At 47.6% G+C, this 24309-nt stretch overlaps 1 protein-coding gene across 2 annotated transcripts in view; it reads right to left on the bottom strand.

Moving 5' to 3' along the window:
* The window catches only part of ITGB5 (integrin subunit beta 5), a 57938-nt gene that overhangs the window by 21114 nt on the left and 12515 nt on the right, over window positions 1-24309 (bottom strand). For both annotated transcript variants that reach the window (XM_066553546.1, XM_066553548.1), the window contains exons 4-10: window positions 20748-20997; window positions 17259-17427; window positions 11236-11397; window positions 9678-9773; window positions 8541-8630; window positions 5997-6131; window positions 2295-2724 (exon numbers count right to left, since the gene is read on the bottom strand). In XM_066553546.1, the coding sequence (XP_066409643.1) occupies window positions 2295-2724; window positions 5997-6131; window positions 8541-8630; window positions 9678-9773; window positions 11236-11397; window positions 17259-17427; window positions 20748-20997 (1332 nt within the window). The remainder of the gene's footprint in view (window positions 1-2294; window positions 2725-5996; window positions 6132-8540; window positions 8631-9677; window positions 9774-11235; window positions 11398-17258; window positions 17428-20747; window positions 20998-24309) is intronic.

Raw genomic sequence — 24309 nt, forward strand, 5'->3', positions numbered from 1 at the left:
AGTGACAAAACCACTAGCCAAACATCCTCTATCTGCCTAACAACACAATCGCCTCAAACAGTCAGAAACTTGCAACTAAAGCTTATTGCTCCACTCTGAAATATGCAGGGCAAGATAAACAGCAGTGGAAAAAACACCACTTCCCTGGAGAAAACATAAAAAGTAACTATTTTTTCCAAGCTTACACTTGTTTGGAATTTTTGTCCAAGGTTTTCAGCTACGGAAATATTTTACTTGCTTGAATGCAGGCAAATTTTAAAGAACAGCCCTGTGCCCTGATCCAACTGAGGGAATTATGTCTGAGGGCTAATCCAGGCAATTATGTTCAAGGTAAATTATTTGACCTTGGACTGATGAGGTTTTAAAACTATTTTAGCAAACACAGCTAAATAACTCGTCTACCTTTGTTTAAGCAAAGCTGACTGGCTACAGCTTTCCCAGTGAATGACTTGTTTTCCCAGTGGGAGAAAAATCCATACATAAAACAGCTTTAGGAATCTTTAATACAGCTTTTCTCTAATAAGTAACAGCCTGAAACACAATCTTTCCTTTCACCTGTGACACACCAGGGGATTACACCACATACTTCATCTTTAAAAGAAGATTGTTTCTGCCTAGGCAGGGAAGGATGGCACACAAAGGAAAAATCCAACCTATGACAACACCAAAAAAGCCTCAGGGGATTCATGCCAGTGCTGGTTTACTCTTTCCTAGGGAAATACATCAGTGTGCAAGAGATGTGCATAGTTACATCAAAATAACAATAACAAAGCCAAGACTCTGCACATCTCCGTGGGATGCAGACAGCAGACAAACCTGCAGGTGTGGGAACCCAGAACATCCCTCTGGCTGTCCAGGACGTCCAGGACCCCTGCCAGGGGGCTCAGAAGCCCTGGCACGGAGCCCAAAACACCTGTGGGTTTGATTATGACCCATGAAGCAAATTACCAACCTTATATGAAGATCAGCAAGCCACAACAGTTCAGGTAGAATAATAGTGAAGGTATCACAGGGTGGAAAAGTAGATTTTGGGGTTTTTGGTATGGGGGTTCAGGAGGCAAGATGGAGGGAACTGGGCATGTCCAGCCTTTCTCCTTCTTCTTCTTGGCCTCCATCTTCTGCTGTGATGTTGGCACTTACAGATTGGTTTAGAGTAGAAGCTCACTGTCTAACATAGGTGATAGGTATTGGAAAGTAATTGTAAATATTGTATATGTAGTTTTTAGTATAAAGACATAACACCGCCCCGGGGGCAGGCAGAGTGCCTGGAACTGTCCTGCTGGACGGACCTCGGCAGGATAGGAGAAAAAATGTTATAGATAACAAACAATAAACAACCTTGAGACCGAGAAATGAAGAGCTCTGACTCCTCCTTCAAGAGCCGGGCTGGGAAAAGAGACTTTCTAACTTTTCTCAGGGTCACTCTGACAATATCCTAAAGATCCCTGACATGCAGGGAGACAGCCTTTGACTCCAATGCTGGAAACCCAGCTCTGATGAGGATAATGCAATTTTTGCTCTTAACTGTGGATGCCTCTAAACCTCTCCCTCCTTGTTCCCATAAGGAAAAGAAAGGGAGCACAGACTCCTCCAGAAACAGGGCAGATTCCCGACACACTCCAGCCCCATTCTGGGGCAGCTTTCTCACTACCACGACACTGAGGGCCCAATGGTATTGGAATTTAATACCAATATGGCTGGATGGAACGTGCTTGGCCTCGTCTGGCCCTTGCTGCTTGACCAAAGGCAGCAGCTGTGGTGGTTTCACCTCAGAGACACCTTTGGCTGGCTGGATGCTGCAGCTGGGCACTTGGGACAAGCCCAGGCATGCAGGAGCTCAGGTTTATCTCTGGCGAAGAGGCTTCAAGGCGAGGTGAAGGAAAGAAGTTGGGTTCTGCTGGAGGGTTTCGATCCAGAGCTTTATTCCTGGCCCACAGGCCTCTGAATCCAGCAACAGCTCTAACAGAACAGCAAACCACGTGGTTGCCGTGTCTTTTAACCCCGGGGAGAGGGGGAGAGAAGGGGTAGGGATCCCATGAACCAGGTAAGGGGGGGAAGTCTCAGGGGACAAATGACACCTGGATGGCCCAATGTGCCCCAGGGCTGAGAGGCATCTTTTGAACTTCGCCAATCACACAACGCCCTTTCTGGAATGCCAAGATTGACAGACAGCACTCAGCAGGGGCAAGGGGAGGGGAAGGGAGAGGTGATCGACACACCTGGTGAAGGAACCGGGATAACTGAGACAGGCTATGGCATCACACTGCAACACAAGGGAGGGAAAAGGCTCCTACCTGAGCAGAGGACTCCCTTGTACCTGGCGCAGGAGAAGTCGTCGCACTCGCAGAAGGGCCCGTAGATGTTGCCGAACTCGCTCTCGTAGCACTGGCACTGGTTGCAGCTGCACTCGCCCCGGCCGCTGCACAGGGGCTTGCCCTCGGCCTCGCGGCACAGCGCGTGGTGCAGCTCGCCCATGGCGCCCTCCCGGCACTCGCAGCGGGCCCCCAGGTAGCCGGGCTCGCACTCGCACAGCCCGCAGGCGTAGGTGCCGTTGCCGCTGCACTTGGCGCTGGCGGGCGCGGCCCGGCCGGTGCAGCCGCACTGGCAGCGGTAGCTCACGGCCACCTCCAGCGTGTCCCGGAAGCCGGCCGGCTTGATGGTGAAGCTGTGGGACGCGTCCTCGGCCGGGCAGCTCCGCGCCTCCACGGCCACCTCGAAGGAAACCTGAGGGGAGATGGAAGGTGACGGGCGCTGTGAAAAACGCGGATCGCTTGTTTTTAAAATTTTAAAATGTTAATAGTAATGAAATGGTTATAAAAATAGTAATACGTTTAGAGTAATAATGATAGTTTGGACAAATTGAATTAGGACAATATGAGACAATAGAGACAAAGAGTTACGGAGTCCGGGTACCTTTTTCTGGGCAGCATGAGCCTGAAAAAGGACACGTTAACAAAGGATTAACCCTTAAAAACAACAGCCTGTGGCATATTCATACATCTCATACATGATGCATAAATTCCATTCAAACACAGGATTCTGTCTGGTCATCGTCAACTTCTTCCTCTGAATCCTAACGGCATCTTCAGGACTGAGCGAGGTATGAAGAAGTTCATTTCTTCTGATAAGAGGGCAATAAATTCTTTTCCTCTGAAAGATTTAGGTGTCCTGTGGCTGCTATTTCACTGCAAGTCCTTTCTTTAAAAAAGTATCCTACATAGTGTGAAAAATACATGTATTTTATGATTGGCTTTTCGCAAATATTAAAATGAATATTATATGTGTTGTGTTAGAAAGTAATGCTGCATTAATTCTCTTAAGTAGTGTGTTAAATATAGTTTTAGGTTATAAAAAATGTTAAAATAGAAACTATGCTATGTAGGATACTTTTTTTAAAGAAAGGACTCGCAGCGAGACAGCAGCCACAGGACACCTAAATCTTTCAGAATTTTTTGCCCTCTTATCATAAGAAACAAACTTCTTCCCACCTCAAAGGCGCTGTCCTTTTTTGGGCTTGTACTGCCCAGAAAAAGGTACCCAGACGTCCATAACTCTTTGTCTCTATTGTCTCATATTGTCCTAATTCAAATTGTCCAAATTATTATTATTCTAATTGTATTACTATTTTTATAACCATTTCATTACTATTAAACGTTTAAAATTTTAAAAACAAGTGATTGGCATTTTCCACAATAGCATAGTTTCTATTTTAACATTGTTTATAACCTAAAACTATGTTTAACATACTACTTAAGAGAATTAATACAGCATTACTTTCTAACACAACACATATAATATTCATTTTAGTATTTGCAAAAAGCCAATCACAAAATCTGCATTTTTCACAGGCACGGCCCCAAAGCAGCTGCTAGCGGTGCTCCCCAGCAGGGAAGAGCAAATGTGCTGGGGAAAATCCATGGAGCAATTCCACAGAACTCGGCACGTCAGAGCTTCGCTCCCAGGTGTGCAAAAATAAACCCCAAACAATTGCACATCTAGCAATGGCACCTGCAGCTCAATGCACCAACATGAGGGGCTGGGCATCCAAAGTATTTTAAAACTCTCTGCTGTCAGCCATTCACAGCAATTTTCCCCATCAGGCACCACTGTTTTCTGTGAAGTGGGAAGGAACTTGCCTATTCCCATGAAACAAACAGGGCAAAACCCTAGCAAACAACCCAGTTTTCATGCCATTAAAAATAGAAAACTCTCTCAAAACAAGATCTAACCAGCACAGCAAAGAACCCAAGGTGCCTATAAGATCATGGATTTAGAAGGTTTTATGGGACTCCTGATTTGCATGTGGATATGTGTATCAGCCCCACAGTCCCAAGCTTTTGGCATGCTGCTCACAGGCCATTTTGAATGGATACTTCTATCAAGCCTGGTTTCAGAAGGGTTCTACACATCATTAAATGGTTATACATCACACCCCTACTCGTTTTATGTTGCCACAATCCAGTGTCAGGGATTTTCTCCTTGAGAAAACCAAGACCATACTTTAGTTGCTTGCTTAGCCCCTGATTTAATCCTGCTCTTTGTTAGGGCTGGTCAGCACTGCCCAGAGCTGCCAGTTAGTAAGGAGGATTAACCTTATTCCAAGGAAATGAGACCCTTTCCTAGGCCTCAGGAAGGAATGCTTTCTCTCTGGGGACATTTGGGGGTCACCTCAAGCTCTCACTGACTTCACTGTCCCACAGGTCAAGGGGGGATGTGCAGATGGAAGACACAGCAGCCACCCCTGGCAGGAGAGCTGCACCCCCAGGAAACCTCCCTTGGCCCCCTCCCATTCCCAAGGCCTGAAGCAATTAGGATAGAATCTCAAATTACAGAGGAGGAGATCAGAAAGCAAGCTAAGGGGATCAGGGTAATCCTGCTCCCTTTCACCCGCTGACACCCACAGCCCCAGGACTAAGCCCCGGCAGATTAGGGTCCAGTGCCAGCATGATCCTCTTTAGGGAAACTTCCTTAGCAGGAGTCAAATCTCCTCAAAGCAGTGGGACAGAAAGCAGCTGAAAAGAGGGGGTGGACGTACATGACCCCACCATCCTGTGGTATCTCTCCCTGTGCAGGCACCTTGACACTCAGAGTGCCCCTAAAATGGAGCAGTGCCAGCACCAGCTCCCTGCTGCACTCACAGCCAGACCCTTTATGGCACAAGCTGCAGCAGCTGGAGCCATCCAAGGAGCTACAGGGATTGCTTTTACCTACCTATCCAGGACCCAGTAAATTCAGTTTAAAAAGCAAGGCCACTTCCCTGTTTAACATCTCACATGATCCTTATTTGGTGGGGTAAAACTCCAGCTACTGTTGACTCTTTCAAACTATTTTTATATGTCACAGCACTAAGAGCCCTGAGGTATGTTTGCAGAGTCACTCTTCTCAAATAAGGCAATCAGGCTGCTAATGAACCCACACCCATGGCCTCAGACAGCAAAAGTCTGAAGAGAGGGAGGAGACTCCCCACCAACCTGAGCCCTCCTGCCCTAGCCCTGCAGCCCAGCAACTCATTTATCTGCATCAACACTCAATTTAAACAAGCAAAGCTTAGCTTCACTGCTTTTTAAAAAGCACAGGGTTGATTATGCCATGTTAATATTTATTTCAATCTGTGCTGCCATCCAATAACCTAGGAACTGAACACAGGAGAGGAGGGTTGCTGCCTATGGAATTTCACAGGTGAGAGTGTGATGTGAATATCTGTGAATAAGGGAAAAAGGCTCGTTTTTGACTATTGCATCCTTGCTGCCTGATCAGGACCTTCAGCTCAGTACTGTAGACAAGATGCTTTCCCTCTTTCCTCACAGCTCACCTTGGACTGACCTGCACCACTCAGAACTACTTCTAGCAGAGCCACCCTCTGTGGGTTTCTATATCATCATGAAGAAAGCAGAGGAAAATGAGCAAAACTGTGTTTTATTGCCCAGGACCACTCATCAATGGAGGGAAGCAGGTGAAAGAGCCTCTCCAGGGAACAGATTAAAAGGCAGACTCACCGTATCTCCAATTTTGAGGTCCCCACACTTCCTGAGCCCAGGATAGGACAACCCATCCTGGCAGGTGGCTGTGAAGGTCAAGCCAATGTCCTCAGGGCTGTCCCAGACTGTGAGCTCCACCTTGGACCGAATACTCTGGAAACACAAGGGGAAAGCAAACCATCAAGCTCCCAAAGACAGAAGGGTTTCTTCTGCTTTAGTCTCTTCTCCTGCTGTTTCCAGAGGGTGGGTAGGACATCTCTGCACCTATATGGAAAAAAAATCACCCCTGCACACACATTGACATTTGAGTTTGGTCCAATCAGGCTAGAAGAGTTCTGATGATCACAACTAGATTCACAGGGAGCTGCCTGCCACCCCTGCAGGGTGTAATGGACACTGCAGCCAGCACTGGAAACATACGGGTGCACAAGACAAAGAAGAAAACCTTCTCGACCAGAAACAGAATATCTCTGAATTGAAGGTCAGAGCTTTCTGTGCACATCTGCACCTTTTCCTCCCCATAACCCAGCTCCTGAGCAAAGTGCAAAGCCTGATTCTCCACTGGCAGCTGTCCTACAATGTCTGTTGTGCAGCACAGAGAAGACGTGAAACTGCACTAGCTCTGTCCTGCTTCCTTCATTTCACCCAACTGGTCAGAAAAATGTATTCTCCCTCTTAGAAGAAAAAGCTGAACCAAAAGCACCCTTTTGTAAGAGTCAGCTGGAAACAGCACCATGGGAAAAATTAATGAAAAATCTCTTTCTTTGAAAAAACTTTTCAAAGTGAAGAGCATTTTCCATCTGTGAGGTTTTGGTGTGCTTCTACCCCTTTCTTCTGCTTCTTAACTCTCTGCCCTGCTGCATACACAGACTTTTTAAGTCACAACAAAATGAAGTTTATAAATATTAATTCAGAATGACATTGTTTTGTTTAATTCTTCCAAGGGCTGGAACTGATTTTCATACCAGTGGTGTCCAAAAACGACAAAGTTTTTCAAAATGGAGCTTTCTGCACAAATATGCTTATTACCCAAAACCAGCTTCCACCTCCATCCCTCTTCCCCTTGTCCCCCGCCCTCACCAAACAGGCCAGATTAAGGAAAAGTGCTAATTCAGACCTCTTGCCAGTACATGTGATGACAAAAGCAGGGTTCACATGCCAGCAAAGAGCCAATGCTTCTAGAAATGGACAGGAAATAAATGACTTTTGGCCGGGTGAATCTAAACAGTCCTTGAGGAAAGAAAGGAATAATTCCCATCTCTCTACTGTAACAGTGAAGCTTTCATGGGATAACAACTGGGACCACATGGAGCATCCATTGCCTGTGGGCTGAACACCGCCAATTGTCAGTTAATCTATGGATGCTGCTCTGCCCAATTCATCCTGTAGAAATTAGCTGCTACACTGATGTGCTCCCCTCTCTTCTTTCCCAGAGGTAGCATGGCAGAAAACAGGACACCAGGTCAGGCCTCAGTATGGCCTTGCACAGGCTCATCCTATGTTCCTACACAAGTCCTCTTATCAGCCCTGTATAGTCCTGTGGAGCATTAACCGTTCTCTGCCTTCCTCAGAGGGTGAAGCTTTGGGAAGCACTCTTCCCAAGGGCATAACCAAAAGCTGCTTTAACTGCAGGGAGATGGGGGACAAGAAGGAAGAACTTTACAGATCATGCAAAGCACACCCCAACCACCCCAACCCCACATGGATTCTGGATGTGTAAATTCCTCCAAAGAAGTTCTTATTGACTCCCTGCACTATAGAACATAGTACCAAGAAGAGCTTGCAGCCATCAAAAGCTGTGCCCACAGGTCCCATGCATGAATAACTCTACCTGTTATGGGGTCAGATCTCCATGCCCAACACACAGCAATATCCTTGCAAGATCATGAAGACCTGACACATAGGAATTCAGGGAGAAGTCAACACAAACATTGACACCAGCTATGCTATGAACATGCCATTTAGCTGCTTCTAATTGAGCTGCTCCCCTGATCTCCATGGAGATGGACAACATCAGGTCAGCAGTACAACTCCAGGTCCCTTGCTGTCCTCCTCACTGTGCCAGGGCAGGCTGCACTGGCAGTGGCACACAGGCAGGGCTCCTTTGGGAGCATGGTGATACTCATAGGGTGTTGAAAACCAGTGTGGGCTGCACGGAGAGCAAGGCAAGAATGTGACCTTATCTGGACCTGGTCCCGGTCCCATCCTTGAGAGGCCTCTGAACATCAGATAACAAAGAAATAATCTATTTTACCTACTGGTAGGTAAAAGATCTCTGAGAGAGATCTGTTTTAGATGGGGGCTGTGTTTTGTGGGTAAATCTGTACACAAGAGAAGTGAGGTGAAATTTCTGCTGTCCCACAGGCTCTCTTGGGTATCCACGCTTCTCATCCTCCTCACACACCTTGTTTCCCTTCCCAGGGTGGACATCCCAGCTCCAGCAGTGTGGAGAGGATAGGGGAGGGAGGCTGCCAAGCCGGGTGGAGCTCACTGGGGGGAGCTGAGCTGGCCAAGTTCTTAGCCCTCCTCACTTCAGCAGCTGTGGAATTAAAATGCACTTACGTTGTAGGCTTTGACAATCAGCTCAATGATATTCTTGGAATCTTTGTGCAAAATCTCCACTGTTGTTCCAGGGATCAAAGTGGTAAAGTTCTTAAAAAAAAAAAAAGAAAGAAAAATTAAAATGTTGAGGTGCAGAGAGGAAAGCAGAGGATGAGGAGGGTTTTACCCCATGCCAGGGACACAGGCCACACACACTGCCCCATCACCCAGTGGTATACATGGTATATTTTGGCTCCAGTTAATGTGGAGCTTTCAAAAGTAAAGCATTGCTAATGAAGCATGTCAAATATTAAACAAAGCTCACGGCCATGGGTCAGGAACAAACATACCTGGGGCTCTGCTGCTGGGGGGGGAAGACCAGCCACCTTGTACTCAGGAAATCTGGCACTGCAGGGAGGGAGGAGCAGCTGTCCCAACTTCCCTCCCAACCCTGAGCATCCCCAGGAGAGGGGGTGGAGAACGAGCTCAGCCCTCCCACTCCCCATGGGTGAACAGCAGCATCCCCACCATAGCAACAGGGCTGCTTGTTGTTCCTGCTTGAGCCTCGAGGGCCTCGGCAGAGGTTTCCAAAAGCAACCCCGCCTGAAACACCACCCCTGCACCCACAGAGCAGCAAAACCCCACAGGGCAGCTCTAGACACAGGTTGGTTTTTGTGCCTTGGGTCACCTTTCCTTTTGAAGGGGAGAGCAGGAATAGCAGGAGAGTTCAAATTGTGTGTGGCACGTCAGGGCCCTGGACTCCGTGATGGAAAAACACAGCTGGGCAGAAAGGCTGTGCAGGATTAGGTAATGGGATTAAGTCACTGCAGAATGGGCCGAGCAGGTTTCTGCTCTCTGGCACGCTGCACGCTGGCAGCCATCCGAACATCCCGATTAACATGGAGGCTATTTTAGCTCTTCACATGCTCACTAACACACATATATCTGTTTGCTCTAAGAAGCTTTAGTGCTTTCTGCTGAAAAGACCAGCAGGGCTGAGCCTTGCCTGCCTGCACTGGGCAGCCTGTGGCCACATGCATGCACCCTCATCACTGCACACACGTTTGCCACTGCACACACATGTTTGCAGCTGCCTCCACTCCCCAGGGCCTCAAGAGGCATTCACTCTCCCCCCAGCCCAGGCAACTCAGCAATTACCTTGTAGAGCATGTAATGACTTTTTGTAACAGCGAAAATCAGGTGGATGTTGTTTTCAGCAAGTTTCTCCCCAAGAAGTGCCAGGGAAGGATAATCCTAGGGGGAAAAAGCCAGGCAGAAAGACTGGTGGGTAACACAGAAACAAAGACTAATTTCATTGCTCTTCTCTTCCCAATAGCAAAATTCATTCCAGACACATGGCGTGTTTTGTTGTAGGATGAAGTCCCTGAGGTACCAGCACAATCCTAACTGAAATAGTAGAAATCTGTTAAATATTTCTACAGCACTGCTCACTAAAATGCATGACTGACAACACCACTAGCCACAGCAATACCCAAAACACTGGGTTATTTCTTTCCACTTCCTATTTTGCCATCAGCAAATGCACATGTGCTAAATGGCTGCTACCTCAAGGGATGCGAGGCAGGGAGATCTAGAACTAAAGAAAGTGGAAATGTATCTAATTTTTTCTCCCAAAGCAGAAACATCCATTGCCTATTCTTTCTGCATACTGGAACCATAAAGAGATTACAATAAACTCTTTAATTCTGCAGATTTCCCAGATGGAGAGGATGGCAGGGAGATGCTGCTCTAGCAAAAAAAAAAAACGAAGCAGGGCTCAGTTTCTAGAGAACAGCTTGAGTTCAAAACTCCCGCCTGCTTCTGAAGTGCTGTCCTTGGAAAAAACCATCTCATTTACTTGAAGACTGGAGGACTGATTGAGAGCCTCTGAGATTCAAACATGGAAATGCCAAGGCAGCATCATCATGCCATCTCCTCAGCATTTACTCCACATAAGGGAGCCAGTTTGGGGACTGTGCTCCCTTACACATCCACTTGGTAGGACTGCACAGGGGGTTCCACTGTAGAGCCCAGCTTCTGACCTTAACATAGCCACCCAGATTCCCCTCCCCTCACAGGGTGACATTCAGGAACAACAATCATAATTAGTGCATGTGATCTGCTGAATAAAGCATCATTCTGCAGAAGGATGGGATAATGAAGTGGCAGGCAAGTGCTCATTCATCCCAGAAGTTTCCTCCACTGAGTTCAATTTTTAAAAAGGGCTAGTTTGCCTTTTTATTACTAAGACTTATGTTAGTGTTGTGCTCAAAGGCTATGAATAAAAGCAATATTCTATTGTACTTGCTAGTGTAGTCACATCAAGGTAGATACACCCTTTGCAGGAAGAGTCCTCTGGACAGTCCTCAGACTCCACCCTCCTCAAACATATTTTAGAAAAGGGATGACATATTCTGTTTCCTGTACACTTTGCAGGAAAAATGTAATGCTCTTCAGGACACCAAGTTACTTTTCCATCCCATGCAATGAGCTTTGAAGGAACTCACTAAGTCACCAACTCATTTTTGACCATCACAGAAGCATTCACTATTGGGGAATGCCCAAAAGAAGAACAAATTTTATTTGCAAATTGCAGAAGCTGGGTTAAACCAGGCACTGCATTTGCCAAAAGCTGCTGGAGTAGGGGTTGGTTGGTCTCCAGAGAGGTCCTCCAGCCCTCGAGGTCTCTGAGGGCTGGGCCCCGTGCCCCACTCACCAGCTGGCTGGACGCGCTGTACTCGTTGGCTTCATTCAGGTGGCACTGCCCATCGTGGGGCTGCACCAGCCCCCCCAGCTTCCCATCCAGGGCTATGTGGGGCACATCATCCGTGGTGAAGACCAGCAGGTGAGATGCCTCCTTACGCCAGCCGATCTTCTCCTGGGGGAAAGCAAACCCTGTGAGACAGCAGCCAGCCCCTGCCAAGCCCACGCTTCACCCCTCACCCTGCACATGGTCCCAGCCACGTGCCTAGCCAGCAGCAGACCCATTAGCATTAATTAGGAGAGTACCATGCTGCTGTCCACCCATCCCTGCTATGAAAACAAAATGTCGGGAGCCCATCCAGCAATTCCCAGCATCTCCTTCCAACACACTTAATTTAAAAAGGCATGAGGAGGTATGTGGACTGTCCACCAGACCTTCTCTGTCCAGATCCAAGAGTAAGAATTTCAGCTGCTTTTATAGCCAAAGGAGACCTGCCAATTTCCTCCACACACATTTAATCTGACCTTGTTTCCTCAGCTCTGTGGAGCAGCCAATGCAACAGCAAGAGCTGCAATATTCCCGCTCAGCATTTTCATTGCTGCTCACTCATAAAGGCTGTTTCTGAGCTGTGATGGACAAAGTGAGGTGCCTGCCAGAGGGGACGGGCTTTGGTGCAACCACACTCATGCCCAGGCACTCTGCCCTGATCCCCTTCTGCACACATCTCCTGGAAGCCATGGTGCCTCTGATATTTTGTTGTACAGCTCTACACATGCCCCAGGCAGCTCCGTCCCCAGGAGAGCAGGGGTACAGGGGTACACACACAGCCAGAGCAGAGCAGGGACCTCTGGCATTGGTGCTGCCACTAATCCCACACAACCACTCTGCACAGAGCTGCTCTGAGAAACTTCTGCTTATTTAAAAGCATGGTAATGTCAAGACATGCTGTAATGGTCCCTACAAAAGCACTGAGGCATCAAGCACAGCACATGAAGTGTCCTCTGACCCCTCCTTGGTCCCTCTGTGCAAGGACCAGACATTACCACTGTCTTTGCATGAAGAGAGATGCAAGGAAAGATTTTTTCAAGTAAAGGGATAAGATCTAGATGACAAACATTCCCCAGGTTTCCATGTTTTCATCAGCCCAAGAAGCAGATCTGTGCCTATAATAGCACATCGAAGCACTTTGTGGCAACGGAAGTGGAAGGAAACAGAGGTGCCCAAAGGAAATTTTTGCAAACCACTGTGCTGCAGCAGACCCCCTCAGTGGCTGTTCCTGCTGCCAGGTCACTGCCAAGCTGGGTGAGCAGGGGTCCTGCTGCTGACCACAGCAGGGAGATCCTGCCACGGCACAGACTGGAGGCAGAAAGTCCCACTGTCCAGAGCTTCCCCTTGGGCTGCCACACTGACCATCTGCCAGAAAAGACATGGCCCCACACCTTCCCTGCCCACGCACTTCCAGCATCCCCCTTCCTCCAGACCCTGGCTCAGAGAACCACCACAAAAATCCTGTGGGAAAGCACAAGGGAAAAGCTGGGTCACTGATGGGAACACGGTGCAGATGGAGATACCCAACTCCTCCAGAGTTACTGCTCAGCTTATTTAGCAAAACTCAAACTCTGCCCTGTTTACAGGAAGGTGCTGGCCCTTCCCATGGAAAGCAGTGGCGTGGGCAGGGCAGGAGGGCAGAGCAGGCAGAAGGGTGTAGAATCACATGTGCCAGCGCAATTTTCACCTCCAAATGTGAGCCATAGCCAAAGCCTGCTGATCTTTCCAATAAATATAACTTTTGCTTCAGGGACATTATTCTAGAGTAGATTCCTTTTTCCTCCCAATTACAGAAGGTTTATTTTCTTTATTGACATTTTAAAGACCCCCATGATGCATATAAGGCCATAGGAAGAAATTTTTGGCAACACACATCCCTTACCATGCACCAGCACATTACAGTCCAGCTCAGGAAGCAATGAGTATTTTTTGCTCTGGGAAGCAGGATTCATTCCTCTGAAGTTACCCCACTGGACAAAAGGCTAAAACCTCATGCCAAAATGTAACTTCTTAAGAACTCAACCCAAAAGTGATTACAGCTCTAATAATGCAAGAGGCAGTTTTCAGTCTGCTCAGCCACCAGACAGAAGCCCATCCAATTCACTTTTCTTTGAGTATCCAAAGCTGATTTCTTTTTAAATGTTTAAGGCCAAGAAACTCCCAAAGAGATTAGAAGGATTAATCTGAGTTTCATTTCCTTAGAAATGTGCTGCACACAAAGAAAAGGAGCTGCGTTCAAGCAGCAGTCACAAAGGCACCTCGGGGGTGCTGGTGCTGGTCACCTGCCTGCTAAGCCCACCTTTAAATCATGGGCTAAGAATTCCTTTGCAGACAAACTCTCCATGACTCCAACACAATGTCCCACATAAACAATATCAGAACTGCTGTGGCTGCTCAGCTCAGGAACTCACTCCCAAAAAGCAATGAGCACCCACAGCCTCAGTGCCAATATGCAGGCACTGAAAGTATGTGATGCCTCAGAACATCAAACCAGGGTGCCTTGGATGGGCTGGCTGAGCCAGTGCTGATCCCACACCAAAAAAAGCTGTAGACCTATGAAAAAAGCCCCCCAAGGAGGCTGGCATGCCAAGGAGCATCTCAGACTGCCTCTGCCAGTGGCCTCAAGGCACTGGAAAATACAGCTCTTCAGCATGCAGTTTCCACTGAGAAACCCAGAGCAGCACTCCACTCTGCTTAAAGCAAATAACCAAGGAGAATTTCATTTATTTTTATTGGACTGGGATTGCTGAACAAAAAACCCTGCACTGATGCCTACCCTCTCATCTGGTTTTTGATCCTTATGGGATAAGAAGGATTTTTAAAGCAGGGGTGGGACTGGACCCAAAGCAGAGTAACATGTTTCCACAGGGCTTGGGGTGCTATGGATCCTGCCCCTACTCCCACAACCAGCTACAGTTGCCTTCTGTACCCCAAAAAACAGCTTCTCACTCCATACAGCCAATAGTGACTGGCAAAACTGCCACAGCTGCCTCAGCACAGCTCTCCAAATACTATTGGAAAAGCAGCAAAGCCTGTATTTCCATGCCTGAAAAAATACCTACATTTATACTTTGGGCACGGAATAAAAGCCATTCAATTGCCAAGACTCAGTTGCCAGGAGACCCCCCTGCATTCATCAATTTGTCTAAAACCTCACCAGTTTTTCAGGTGCAGACTTTCTTGGAAGCAAGAAACAGATACAGGTGCAAGGCAAGTATGCCTTAGGGATCAAAAGCCAAAACCTCCTTCACTTGGTATTGCTCTGAAAGGCTCTTCAGTGTCTCCCAGATGCCTTGGCTATCTCCAACTACCAGTGTCTAGCAAGTACCAAGCAAAACCATTCCAAAAGATGCTTTATTTTCCAATCTAGCATTATGTCCTTGCTGCATCTTAGCATATAAGATCTGAAACTTATACATACCACCAAGCCATATGAGGCTTGCACTTAGAGAATGGCAAAAAACCAAAATACTGCAAATGGAAAATGTAATTACGGAAGGCTGATTAATATTCCTGGCATACTATTTTAGCATCAGAATAAAGGCTTATTGTCTCTGGCTCTTTCATTGCCTCGAGAATAACATTTACCATATCTTCATCTTTCAGAAAGGAGCCAAGCCCTGGGCCTGGTCCTTAGTCTCTGTTAGCTGTACAAACTTTCCCCATTCCTTGGGTTGAAGACCAGGCCAAAACATTACTTGAGTGCTACAGAGCCCTTAGGCAGCTCATGCAGAAGAAATGCTTGCTATGCATTCCAGCGTAAAAACATCTAGTCAACACAGGAGGTATTGTTTCTGACACCTCAGAAGGGGAGGAGAAGGCCTTGTTTAGACACCATGGCTTGGAGACAGTGAGGCTCTGCTGTGCTGTGACCCCCTCTCCCCTTGATGCTGAGCACAAAGTGCTTCATGAGCAACACACTGCATGTCCCCAAGGCAGGGGACTCTCTAAGGTGATAACTACCCTGGAAAAAGCTGGAGCAAGCCAGTGAGATGCAATGGGGTGCAGAGCAGTGACAAGGAAACCCACCTCAGAATTCACCAAGGTGCCCGTATGCTGCTCTCCTTGCATCAGAGGGGGAATAGGTCCTGAGTTAACAGAATTACTGTCTGTTTCTGGGGTTTTCATCCCCATGATACTCCATTAGTCACTGCAGGATGACAAACTCCATGCCAAGAATATCCTTGTCAGCAAGCTGCACTTCTCTGCCACCCCAAGTGTCTGCAACCCTCACCCATCTCAGTGGCGTTGAGTCTCACCACAGCCCACAGCCACTGACCAGTCTGGGCCTTTGCTTGGGGACCACAAGGGAAATTAAGCAATAAGTTCCCATTTTGACTATGGGACCAAACATCCTAATGTCAATCAGCTGCCTTGAAATTTTGCCTTTTTTAACTCTGGACAGACAGAATCTTTGCTGCTCATGGCTGTGATGAGAGGCAGTGCTCTGCTCAGAGCAAGGCACTGCCAATGCAGCATGAGTCATGGCACAGCCAGTTCTCTTGCCTTCACACCAGACCCATGGACTTCCTTTCCCACACCCAAGCTCCAGTAATTAATTAACTGCTGCGGCTGCAGAAATTTGCTGTCATGACCTGCCACATCATGCCAACAGTCACGCATGTACACATGCTCACCTTTGCTCACCCTTCCTTAAGGGTGCTCATTCCTGAATTAAGTTGGTACCAGCATCTAAATTCATCTTCTAAATTTAGAAGGGACAAGGCTGTGCATTCAAGAAGGACAGCTGAAGATTTTAGCCCTTAACAACAATCTGAGACTGCCACAAATTCAGAGGAAATACCTTGCAGGTCTCCTGCCTTCCACCAGCACTTCAGAAATGAGCCCTTGTGATACACACTGAAGTACTGCTGCACCATAGGGAAATATTTGCCTGTTTTTGCAGTAACATCGTGGAAGGGATTGCAAAAACCCACATGGTGAATGGCACAACTGAGTCACCATCCTGAGCCATCCCTGCTCTAACCATGGGAGCCACCTCTCCAAAACTGAGAAGCACTTTATATCCAGACAGTTATTGGGAGCAGCACTGTAGCTGTGCCAACAACAATATCTGTGGGAAGATGCCCCAATGGGGCAGGTTCAGTCCTGCCAACACCGTGAAGCACAGCAAAGGCAATCCAGGCAAGGAAAGATTTGGCTGCCCACATGCCTGCAATCCATCACTCCCACAGACTATTCCTAGCTCCCAGCTCCCATAATTCAGACCCAGAAGAAAACATGCCCAACCAGAAGGACTAAGCAAGGCTGAAGCAAACAAAAGGAAAATTGCAGCAATAGGTGAAAAAGCAAATAGAACCATTCCTGATGAGCAGGGAAGCTCAGCCTCATGTCAGAATTTTCATTCATGACAAAGGGATATGGAGCAACCCAACTACTTGTTCCAGAAAGATCTCCAAGCAAGCATCTCCAAAAACCCTAAGGACAGGGCTAACATGGCACCAAGCTAATGAACTCTGCTCCAGTTCTGCTGACAAAGAGGGAGAGAAGGCTGTCAGCACCCAGAGGTGAGATCATCCCCACACACACAAAGAGGGAAGGTATGAGCAGTAGGAACCAGCTCCAACCCCCAACATGGGTCTAGTGCTGCAAGACGTGTTCGATGCACCCTTGCTAAACACATTGAGCTGATGTGCAGCACTGCTGCACACAAGTGCATGTGACTCTGGAAGGATTCTATGCCAGGTGCTCAGCACCAAAGGTCTAACTGCATAATGAAATCTCAGCCCTAAATTTGTGTTTACAAAAGCTCCATTTTTATCCCTTTAAACTAGAGAAAGAATTAACCTTTTTTCCTTTGCCTGCTTGTCTATGGAAGCACATAATGACAAAAGCCTCTATTTTTTAATAGCGTTTTTCAGTTTCTCCAAGAAAAATTTAGAAGTTACTTCCATGAAATGGCAAACAAGCTTTGCCTTGGTTCAAGAACAGAGCAGAAGAAACCTCCAGAAATGAGAGCAGCTCACCTTGCACACAGCAGCCTGCAAAATGGCATCGAAGCCACCCTCTGGAGCATCCCGGTTGCGGGAAACTTTCTGTTTCCGGACCTCCTCGTTGAAACGGTCGACTTTATCCGTCAGGGACAGCAGGTGGCGGAAGCCAAAGGATGGGACACAGCTGGGGAACAGCTTGTAACTGCGGGAAGAATAGAGGACTGGTCAGCTGGGAGGAACCACACCCGCAGCCAAGAACTGCAGAAGCTCCCAGCTCTACCAGGTTGGTCTCTAAGGTTTTGTTCAGAAGGTTGGGATACTTTCGCAGTGCTTTGTATTTTGGACACTTCAGCTTCTGGCTACTTATCTACAAAATCCTAGAGTAAAGCCTGTATTTTTTTTCCTCTCAAGGGCTTTCAGAAGCTGAAGCTTCCAGAGATCCCACCAGGACTGAACATCTCTTTCCACATACCATGTGAGTGGAGACTGAGCACCAGCCCACCCTGGGCCATGCAGCTCTGCACTTTCAGCACTCAAAGTGGTTTTCACTGGGAACCTGCAGCCAAGGATTCTACCCAGTGATAGGGAGGCTGCATTTTGGCAGATCCACCCTCCCCAGCAGCCCAGGAGGGCCATGGGAGCCATGTCCCACACCTGCAGAGCCTGTGGGCTGGTGTCAAAGGGCAGGAGTATCACTGCCAAGAACCAGCTTTCCCCTCTTCTGCAGTACAGATTTTCACCGTGTCATCCAGTTTTCTTGCCAGTTTGAACCACCCTACACTTACTGCACACCACCAGGCACCTGGCAATTGCCCAGTATGAGATGGAGTAATAACCAACACCAGCTCAAGCCTCCTCCCACTCTCCCTGCAAGCTGGTGAGCAAACACAATCTGTGCTTCCCACTGGAGCAGAAAGGTGGGAAGGGCACCCTAAGGCAGAGAAATATCTTGGCAGGCTACCAGGAAACCTTTTTTTTTCCCATACAAAACCATGAGAAGGCAGTTTTGGTGCTCACCTGGAGAGCTCAGCAGAGCAGCTCCTGTGGCATGGGAAATCAGTGAGTGTGTGCAGGAGAGAGGGATGGGAAGGGTTAAGAAGAAATGTGTTTAAAAAGGAGTTGGCCTGGCACTAATTCACTCTTATCTTTAAACATATAACCCAGAGTACAATTAAAAGCTTCTGCTGATACATGACCCACTATGGGTAAGTTGCAAGAGGCTTTTTACACAAAGGAGTATTTTAAATTTACCATCACTGAGAACTCAAATTCCTCACAATGGACCCCAAAGCAGGGATTTCCATACACACACACACACACCTAACTGTGGGACAGGTCTCATTGCCCTGGGCTTGGCTAGCAATTAGAGCCATCCCTTTTGATCCACGATCCACGTCCAGACTTGCACTGTGCTCATGCCCAGGGCAAGGCAAGAAGTCTGCCATGTCTGAAACCTCTCACTGCAGGGTCTCAGCAAGCTGCCCTTAGCCCACCAGGATGCTGAGTCAGGAGCAGGGGTGATGAGGGAGACAAGGGAAACAGGGCTGCACCCCACCCAGACCTGCAAGTCAGTCACCACCACAAGGAAGAGGAGGGGAGAGCCTGGACCACTGCAGCTTGAGTTTACTTGCAGCTTTTCTTAGATGCTGAACAGTTTGTTTTGATAGGGATAGCTGCAAACAAAACCACGCCTGACAACCCACCTTGCTCACCAGGGACACGTGGCAGCAGCCAGAGCCCCCACACAGAGCAGGCTGGGGAAGGAGATTCCATCAGAGAGCAGGGAGCCAGCACCCCTGGTTTGGATGAAGAGGAGACACATGGCACCTGGAAGGGAGCACCTACCAGATGAGCTGCCATGGGCAATCCTTCCTAAATGTTTTCCTAAGACCAGGCTGGCTTAAAGTAACCAACAGAAAGAAAAGCAACCACGTGGGTAAAGCCAAAGGAACACAGATAGCCTGATCATGGTGGGAAAAGCTGAGGTGACAGCTCTGGATGTTCTTGATTAAAGGTCATTGGAAGTTTCAGGTACACTTTTGCTGCTGAGTTGTCCAGTTCCATCCTCTCTTCCTTCTGCACCCATCTCCTCCTGCATGTTTCACTCTGTTTCACTTTGCAAAAGCCATGTCACACCAATTAAATCACACACCAGCCAAACAAAGTTTCCAAGATTTCTCCAGCTGGAGCCTGTCCCCAGCCTGAGGGCAGGTGTCAGAGACTGAGGAGGACAGAGATGACAGAGGATCCCTCGGAGGCTATGCCAAATTTCTGGGAGAAGCACTACGAAGAGTGTGGTTTGTATGAAGATTGTGGTTTGTAATGCCATCATGGCAGAGACACCTTCGTGGCTCAGTGTGGTCACTTTTGCCTCACGATTAAAGCAAGAGTTTTCAGTGTAAAAATCCATTTGACTTTCCACTCTGGACAGAACTGGTGAAAAGCGAATACAGAAAATTTTTGTCCGGTCAACAAGCAATGTGCAGTGAGCTGCCAATGCTTGGTCAGAGCCAAAAGCTGGCCTAGAAACTCACAGCTGATGCAAGCTGTCTTTATCTGCCTCTCAGAGCATGCACAGAGCTTGGCATCCATGCATGAGGTGATCTTACAATGTAAGTATCCACAAATGGCTCAAATGAAAGGGTTCTCCTCGCTGCCCTTAGGTGACTAGGAAGCACTCACTGATGGATGAGGTGAAGATGGGGAATACAAAGGTGTCAGTGGTGACACTCTCCCAGGAGGGCACTTGCTGCTGTATCCATCCTTCAGTGCCAACACCCAAACCCATGTGAGCCTGGACACCCTTCCCTACACCCAATCTCGCTCTGGCATAATCCTCAATTCAATGGACTTGATCCCAACTCTGGTGGTTAAAAGGCAAACAAAAAGACACTTGCAAAGACACAAGCAAAAAAAAAAAGGAAATAAAGGGATGAAGGCTCTCATATCACCACAAAGTAAACCACATCATTTGTGTCTTTTGTAACTACCAGTTTGCTTTCCTTCCACAGCAATAAAGATGAAAAAACCCTCCTGCAGCCGTAAAAACACTCTACAAAAACTCATTAATCAGCACTATAGGCCATAGCAAATCTCAGTTCCTTCAAACACTTTTGTTGAGAAGAAGTTACATTGCCTTGGTCTCCTTATCTGTAAAATGCAGACAAAAAGCTTAATTGATTTACTCAACGCCAAAGTATGACTCAGAGCTAGGATCAGAAATCAGGAATTTCTGGCTCTGGCTCCTTTTCCTTAAAGGCTGTAAAAAAGCCTGCAATGTCTGCATCCTTTTCAGGTACTTAAAAATAGCTTCAGGCTCCCTGGTACAACAGTTTCCCATGTCCAGATGCAGAGATCTCCCCACACCCACAGCAAAATTAGAAGCTGTCCTATTTTGAATTGCTCAAGTATCATCATCATTCCCAAAAGCCAGGGCTGCGGTGTGGTTCATTATTTTCAGCAAAAAGGCACATGAAGACTGCGAACACAGACCTTGCCCCTCCAGGTGCACCCAGCACTTACCCAATGCAGGGATTGTTTTGGTATCTTGGCGCCGTGTAGGAGAAAGGAGAAATGTTTTTGTCCACGAAGGAGCCAAAGCCCAGACGGAAGTTGCTGGTGAGCTTCCTCATCTCCTCGGCCAGCTTGGTGCCCAGGTTGCGGATGTTGTCCAGGTCGTCGTTCATGGACAGGGACAGGTCCATCAGGTAGTAGAGGTCCACGGGGTAATCCTCCACCTGCCGCACCTGCACTCGGAACGAGGTCCGGTCACCTGCACGCGCACAAACGGTGGCCACGGTGAGCAGCAAAATCCCAGCACACAGAAAAATCCAGAACGCACTTTTATTTTTCCCCCTGCAGAGCAGAGAGATCGCTTTTCAAAAGAAGAGGGTGAGGGCGGTAAGCTTTTCCAAATACATCCCTTAGGACTAACAGGAAAACAGGTATTGACTTTGGGTCCTCTTAAGCTATGTAGGATATTGGCTGGCAAGAAAAAGACATGGAGTGCTTGTCTCTATTTTAGCTCTTTGGAGGTATCAGAGAGAGTCTTTCCATCTCATCTGAGAGAATGTCTAAGGGAGGGACACATGAAAAACACTGTTGCCCAGTGTGCAGTCCAGGGATGTTTCCTTAGAAAACAGGAAAGAAAAGCAGGGTGAACCTTAAATGGATATTTCATGGACTACTGCAACAGGGACCCTGCCCACATTTACTTGAGGATATTCTCAAAGAAAACCAGGAGCAGTCCAAGAAGTCCTGCACAAAAGACAGTAGGAGGTGGAGCAGACAAAGAGGATCAGAAAAAAATAGCCAGTATGAAGTGAATGCAAGATATCCTCTGAGCTGTGCAGGGAAGTCAAGGTGAAGCAGACACAGAAGAAACACCTTTGAAAAGGAGCTTCCCCCAAAAATGGAGCTGGAGAAATCAGGGCAAAAGGGAAGTGAAAAAGAAAGTTGTTAGGGTCACCCATGGAAGCCCTGAGGCAGAGGTGAAACTTCCTGAAGCGATGAGCACAAGGAAAGGAGCTGACAGGGCTGAGTCACAGGTTGTGCAGATGTGAAGAGAAGCAGAGGAAAGCCTGCCCCTGACCTTCTCCTCTGCCCCACTGGTTTTCAGAGATACTCTCTGGAAGGGGTGCCAGGGAAGGCCACCACAGGCAATACCTACACCTCAGAAAAGCTGAGGTGGCCCCAAAGTGAGCTCAGCTTCACACCAGATGGACCTCGGTGGAGCCCAGACAGCAGGTGGCAAAAGTTTGCCTTTCACTTTGCTGAGGGAGGGGTCTAAATAAAACCACAAACCCCAACCTCACAAGCCAGGCTTTGGAGATCCCATGCTCCCAGCTTCCAAATTAGCCCCTTTTCCAGTTCACTGGGGTCTCAGCCCCAGGGAATTGGATCCTTTCAAAACCAAGCTCCCAGTTCTGACCTCTCCCAGCCCTTTGAGGGCAAGGCTGAACTTGAGGCAGTGGCAGGTTCTGCAAAACACTTGTGGCTTCCCCTCTTCTTCCCCAGAAATGGAACTCACATTTTTTAGTATTGTGAAAACATTTCCCTAACTGCTTTATTGTTCTCCTCCTTGTGCACAGCAGCACAGCTGCTCCCACTTACTTCCAGTCCAACAGCAGCAACAGCATCCCAAAATGCAACTGGCAATGCAGAGCCCCTTGTGCTGTGCATTGCCATCCCATGCTGGCAATGCACAGCACAAGGGGCTCTGCAGCCTTGGTGCCAGACCCTGCCTGGCACCTGGGGTCAGGCTGCACCAAGCCAGAGCTCCTCAAACAACAACACCCTCCTTCTCCTTCAGCATTTCCCTGCAATCTGCTGCAGCCCCACCTGGGAAAGGCAGGGCTGCAGGAGGCACCATGTGCAAACACACACATGTAGATAATGCCCAGCTGTAGGAAGCAAGAAGCTCATGCCTTAAATATTCCTCCTTCCTCCTTACCCTCCCCAGCTTTCTTGTCCAGCAGGAGCAGGACAGGGCACAGGGCTGGGATGTGGAGTGCAGCAGGTGCTCCAGGTGGGCCTCACATTATACCTGGCTTGCATTTTGTGGGGGAACAAAGAAGAACACAACTCATGTAGCACAAAAACTGTTAGCACTGATTGCAGGGTAAAAGACTGTGATTGTAAGCTTGACTTTAATTCAGTGCGGCAAAAATGTGTTTAAATCTGGGAAAATTCTTTCCCATGCCCATATTTTTAATTCCTACATATTCTTCCCACTCAAAAAGGGGATGTGTCCTCTGTATTTTGCAATGTTTTCATTTCCAAAAACACTGCTCTTCCTGCCAGAAAGGGTATTTGGGATGCTGTGATCAAACGTGCTTCTCTTAATAGTTACGAATTTATTAGTCCCTGAGAAGCACCAAAACCAACAGGATCCTGTGGCTGGTTCTTCTTTCACTCCTAACTGCACAAACCAATTATGTCAGAGAAAATATCGCTAATGTATGTAAGAGCAAAAGAATTTATTATTCTCTATGGATAGTATTACTTCTAGGGATAATCCAGCCCCCTCCTTCCTCACATACTGTTGCCACCATCCTCTCCTTAGGGCTTTTACTGACAAGTTGTAAACTCTGAGCTTAATTCAGAAATTTTTCTTGGATACCATCATGCAGAAGCAGCACAGAAATTGGAAAAAATTATTTTAGTCAATTTAAGGACATAAACTCAACAATCATGCTTATCCAGCTTATTCCTGCTTGGTGAGGCTTATAGCTTGATGAGCAACACAGCTGCATCTATTAATTTTTTAAGTCTGTTTACACTATTGCTATTTCTTTTAACTAGGACATGCTGCTTTATTGCTGGGCTCCAGATTAAAAAGCAATATTATAAAAACTAAATGCTCAGTCTAAAAGCTACTCTGTAAGAACATCAATTTAAGGCCTTTGGAGTTTAGCTGAGGACACAGATTTGGGGACGTGACTTCTGCCATAGGATGATGAGATCAAACTGCCTGGGTGGGAACAGCAAACAATTGACAATCCACTCCCTTCTGCTTCTGCTTAGTGGTCTAAGAATAAAAGATCACCATTGCCACAGACCACCACAGACTGCGTGAATTTGTCTTTGAAACAGGACACCCCTCGTGCCCAAAATTAAATCAACGTCGTCTCCTTTTTGTCTTGGGTTCACAGGGTGAAACCTGTTCTCCCAAACTCAAGGATCAATGGATAATTTAAACTGGGCCTGCTAATGCAAGGGTTTAGGAAGTCATCAGCTTGAAGGTGAAGTGTTGCCCAACATCAAAAAGAGAAGAAAAATGGGAGATACTATCACAAACATCGAGGTTTGTCCCTCCTCCTGCAATGATTGTGATGCTCTGCAAGAGGAGCACAGGGAGAGGAGTTCACTGTCTCAGAGTGGGAATTGCTGTGGGGGTCCTCAGGATGATTCCTGCAGCTCAGCCCAGACCTGGAGGGTTTCTCCATCACAAAGAACTGAGGTTGGCCATGAGTGTGGTCCCCACAAGGGTGGGCAGAAGCAGCACACCAGCCCTGTGCAGCCCAAGGTTTCCAAAAGCCAGACCCCAGGAGGCCACAGGGAGATGGATCCCCACACCCTGCCA

Source organism: Molothrus aeneus, chromosome 7 (assembly GCF_037042795.1).
Source record: "Molothrus aeneus isolate 106 chromosome 7, BPBGC_Maene_1.0, whole genome shotgun sequence".
NCBI lineage: Eukaryota > Metazoa > Chordata > Aves > Passeriformes > Icteridae > Molothrus > Molothrus aeneus.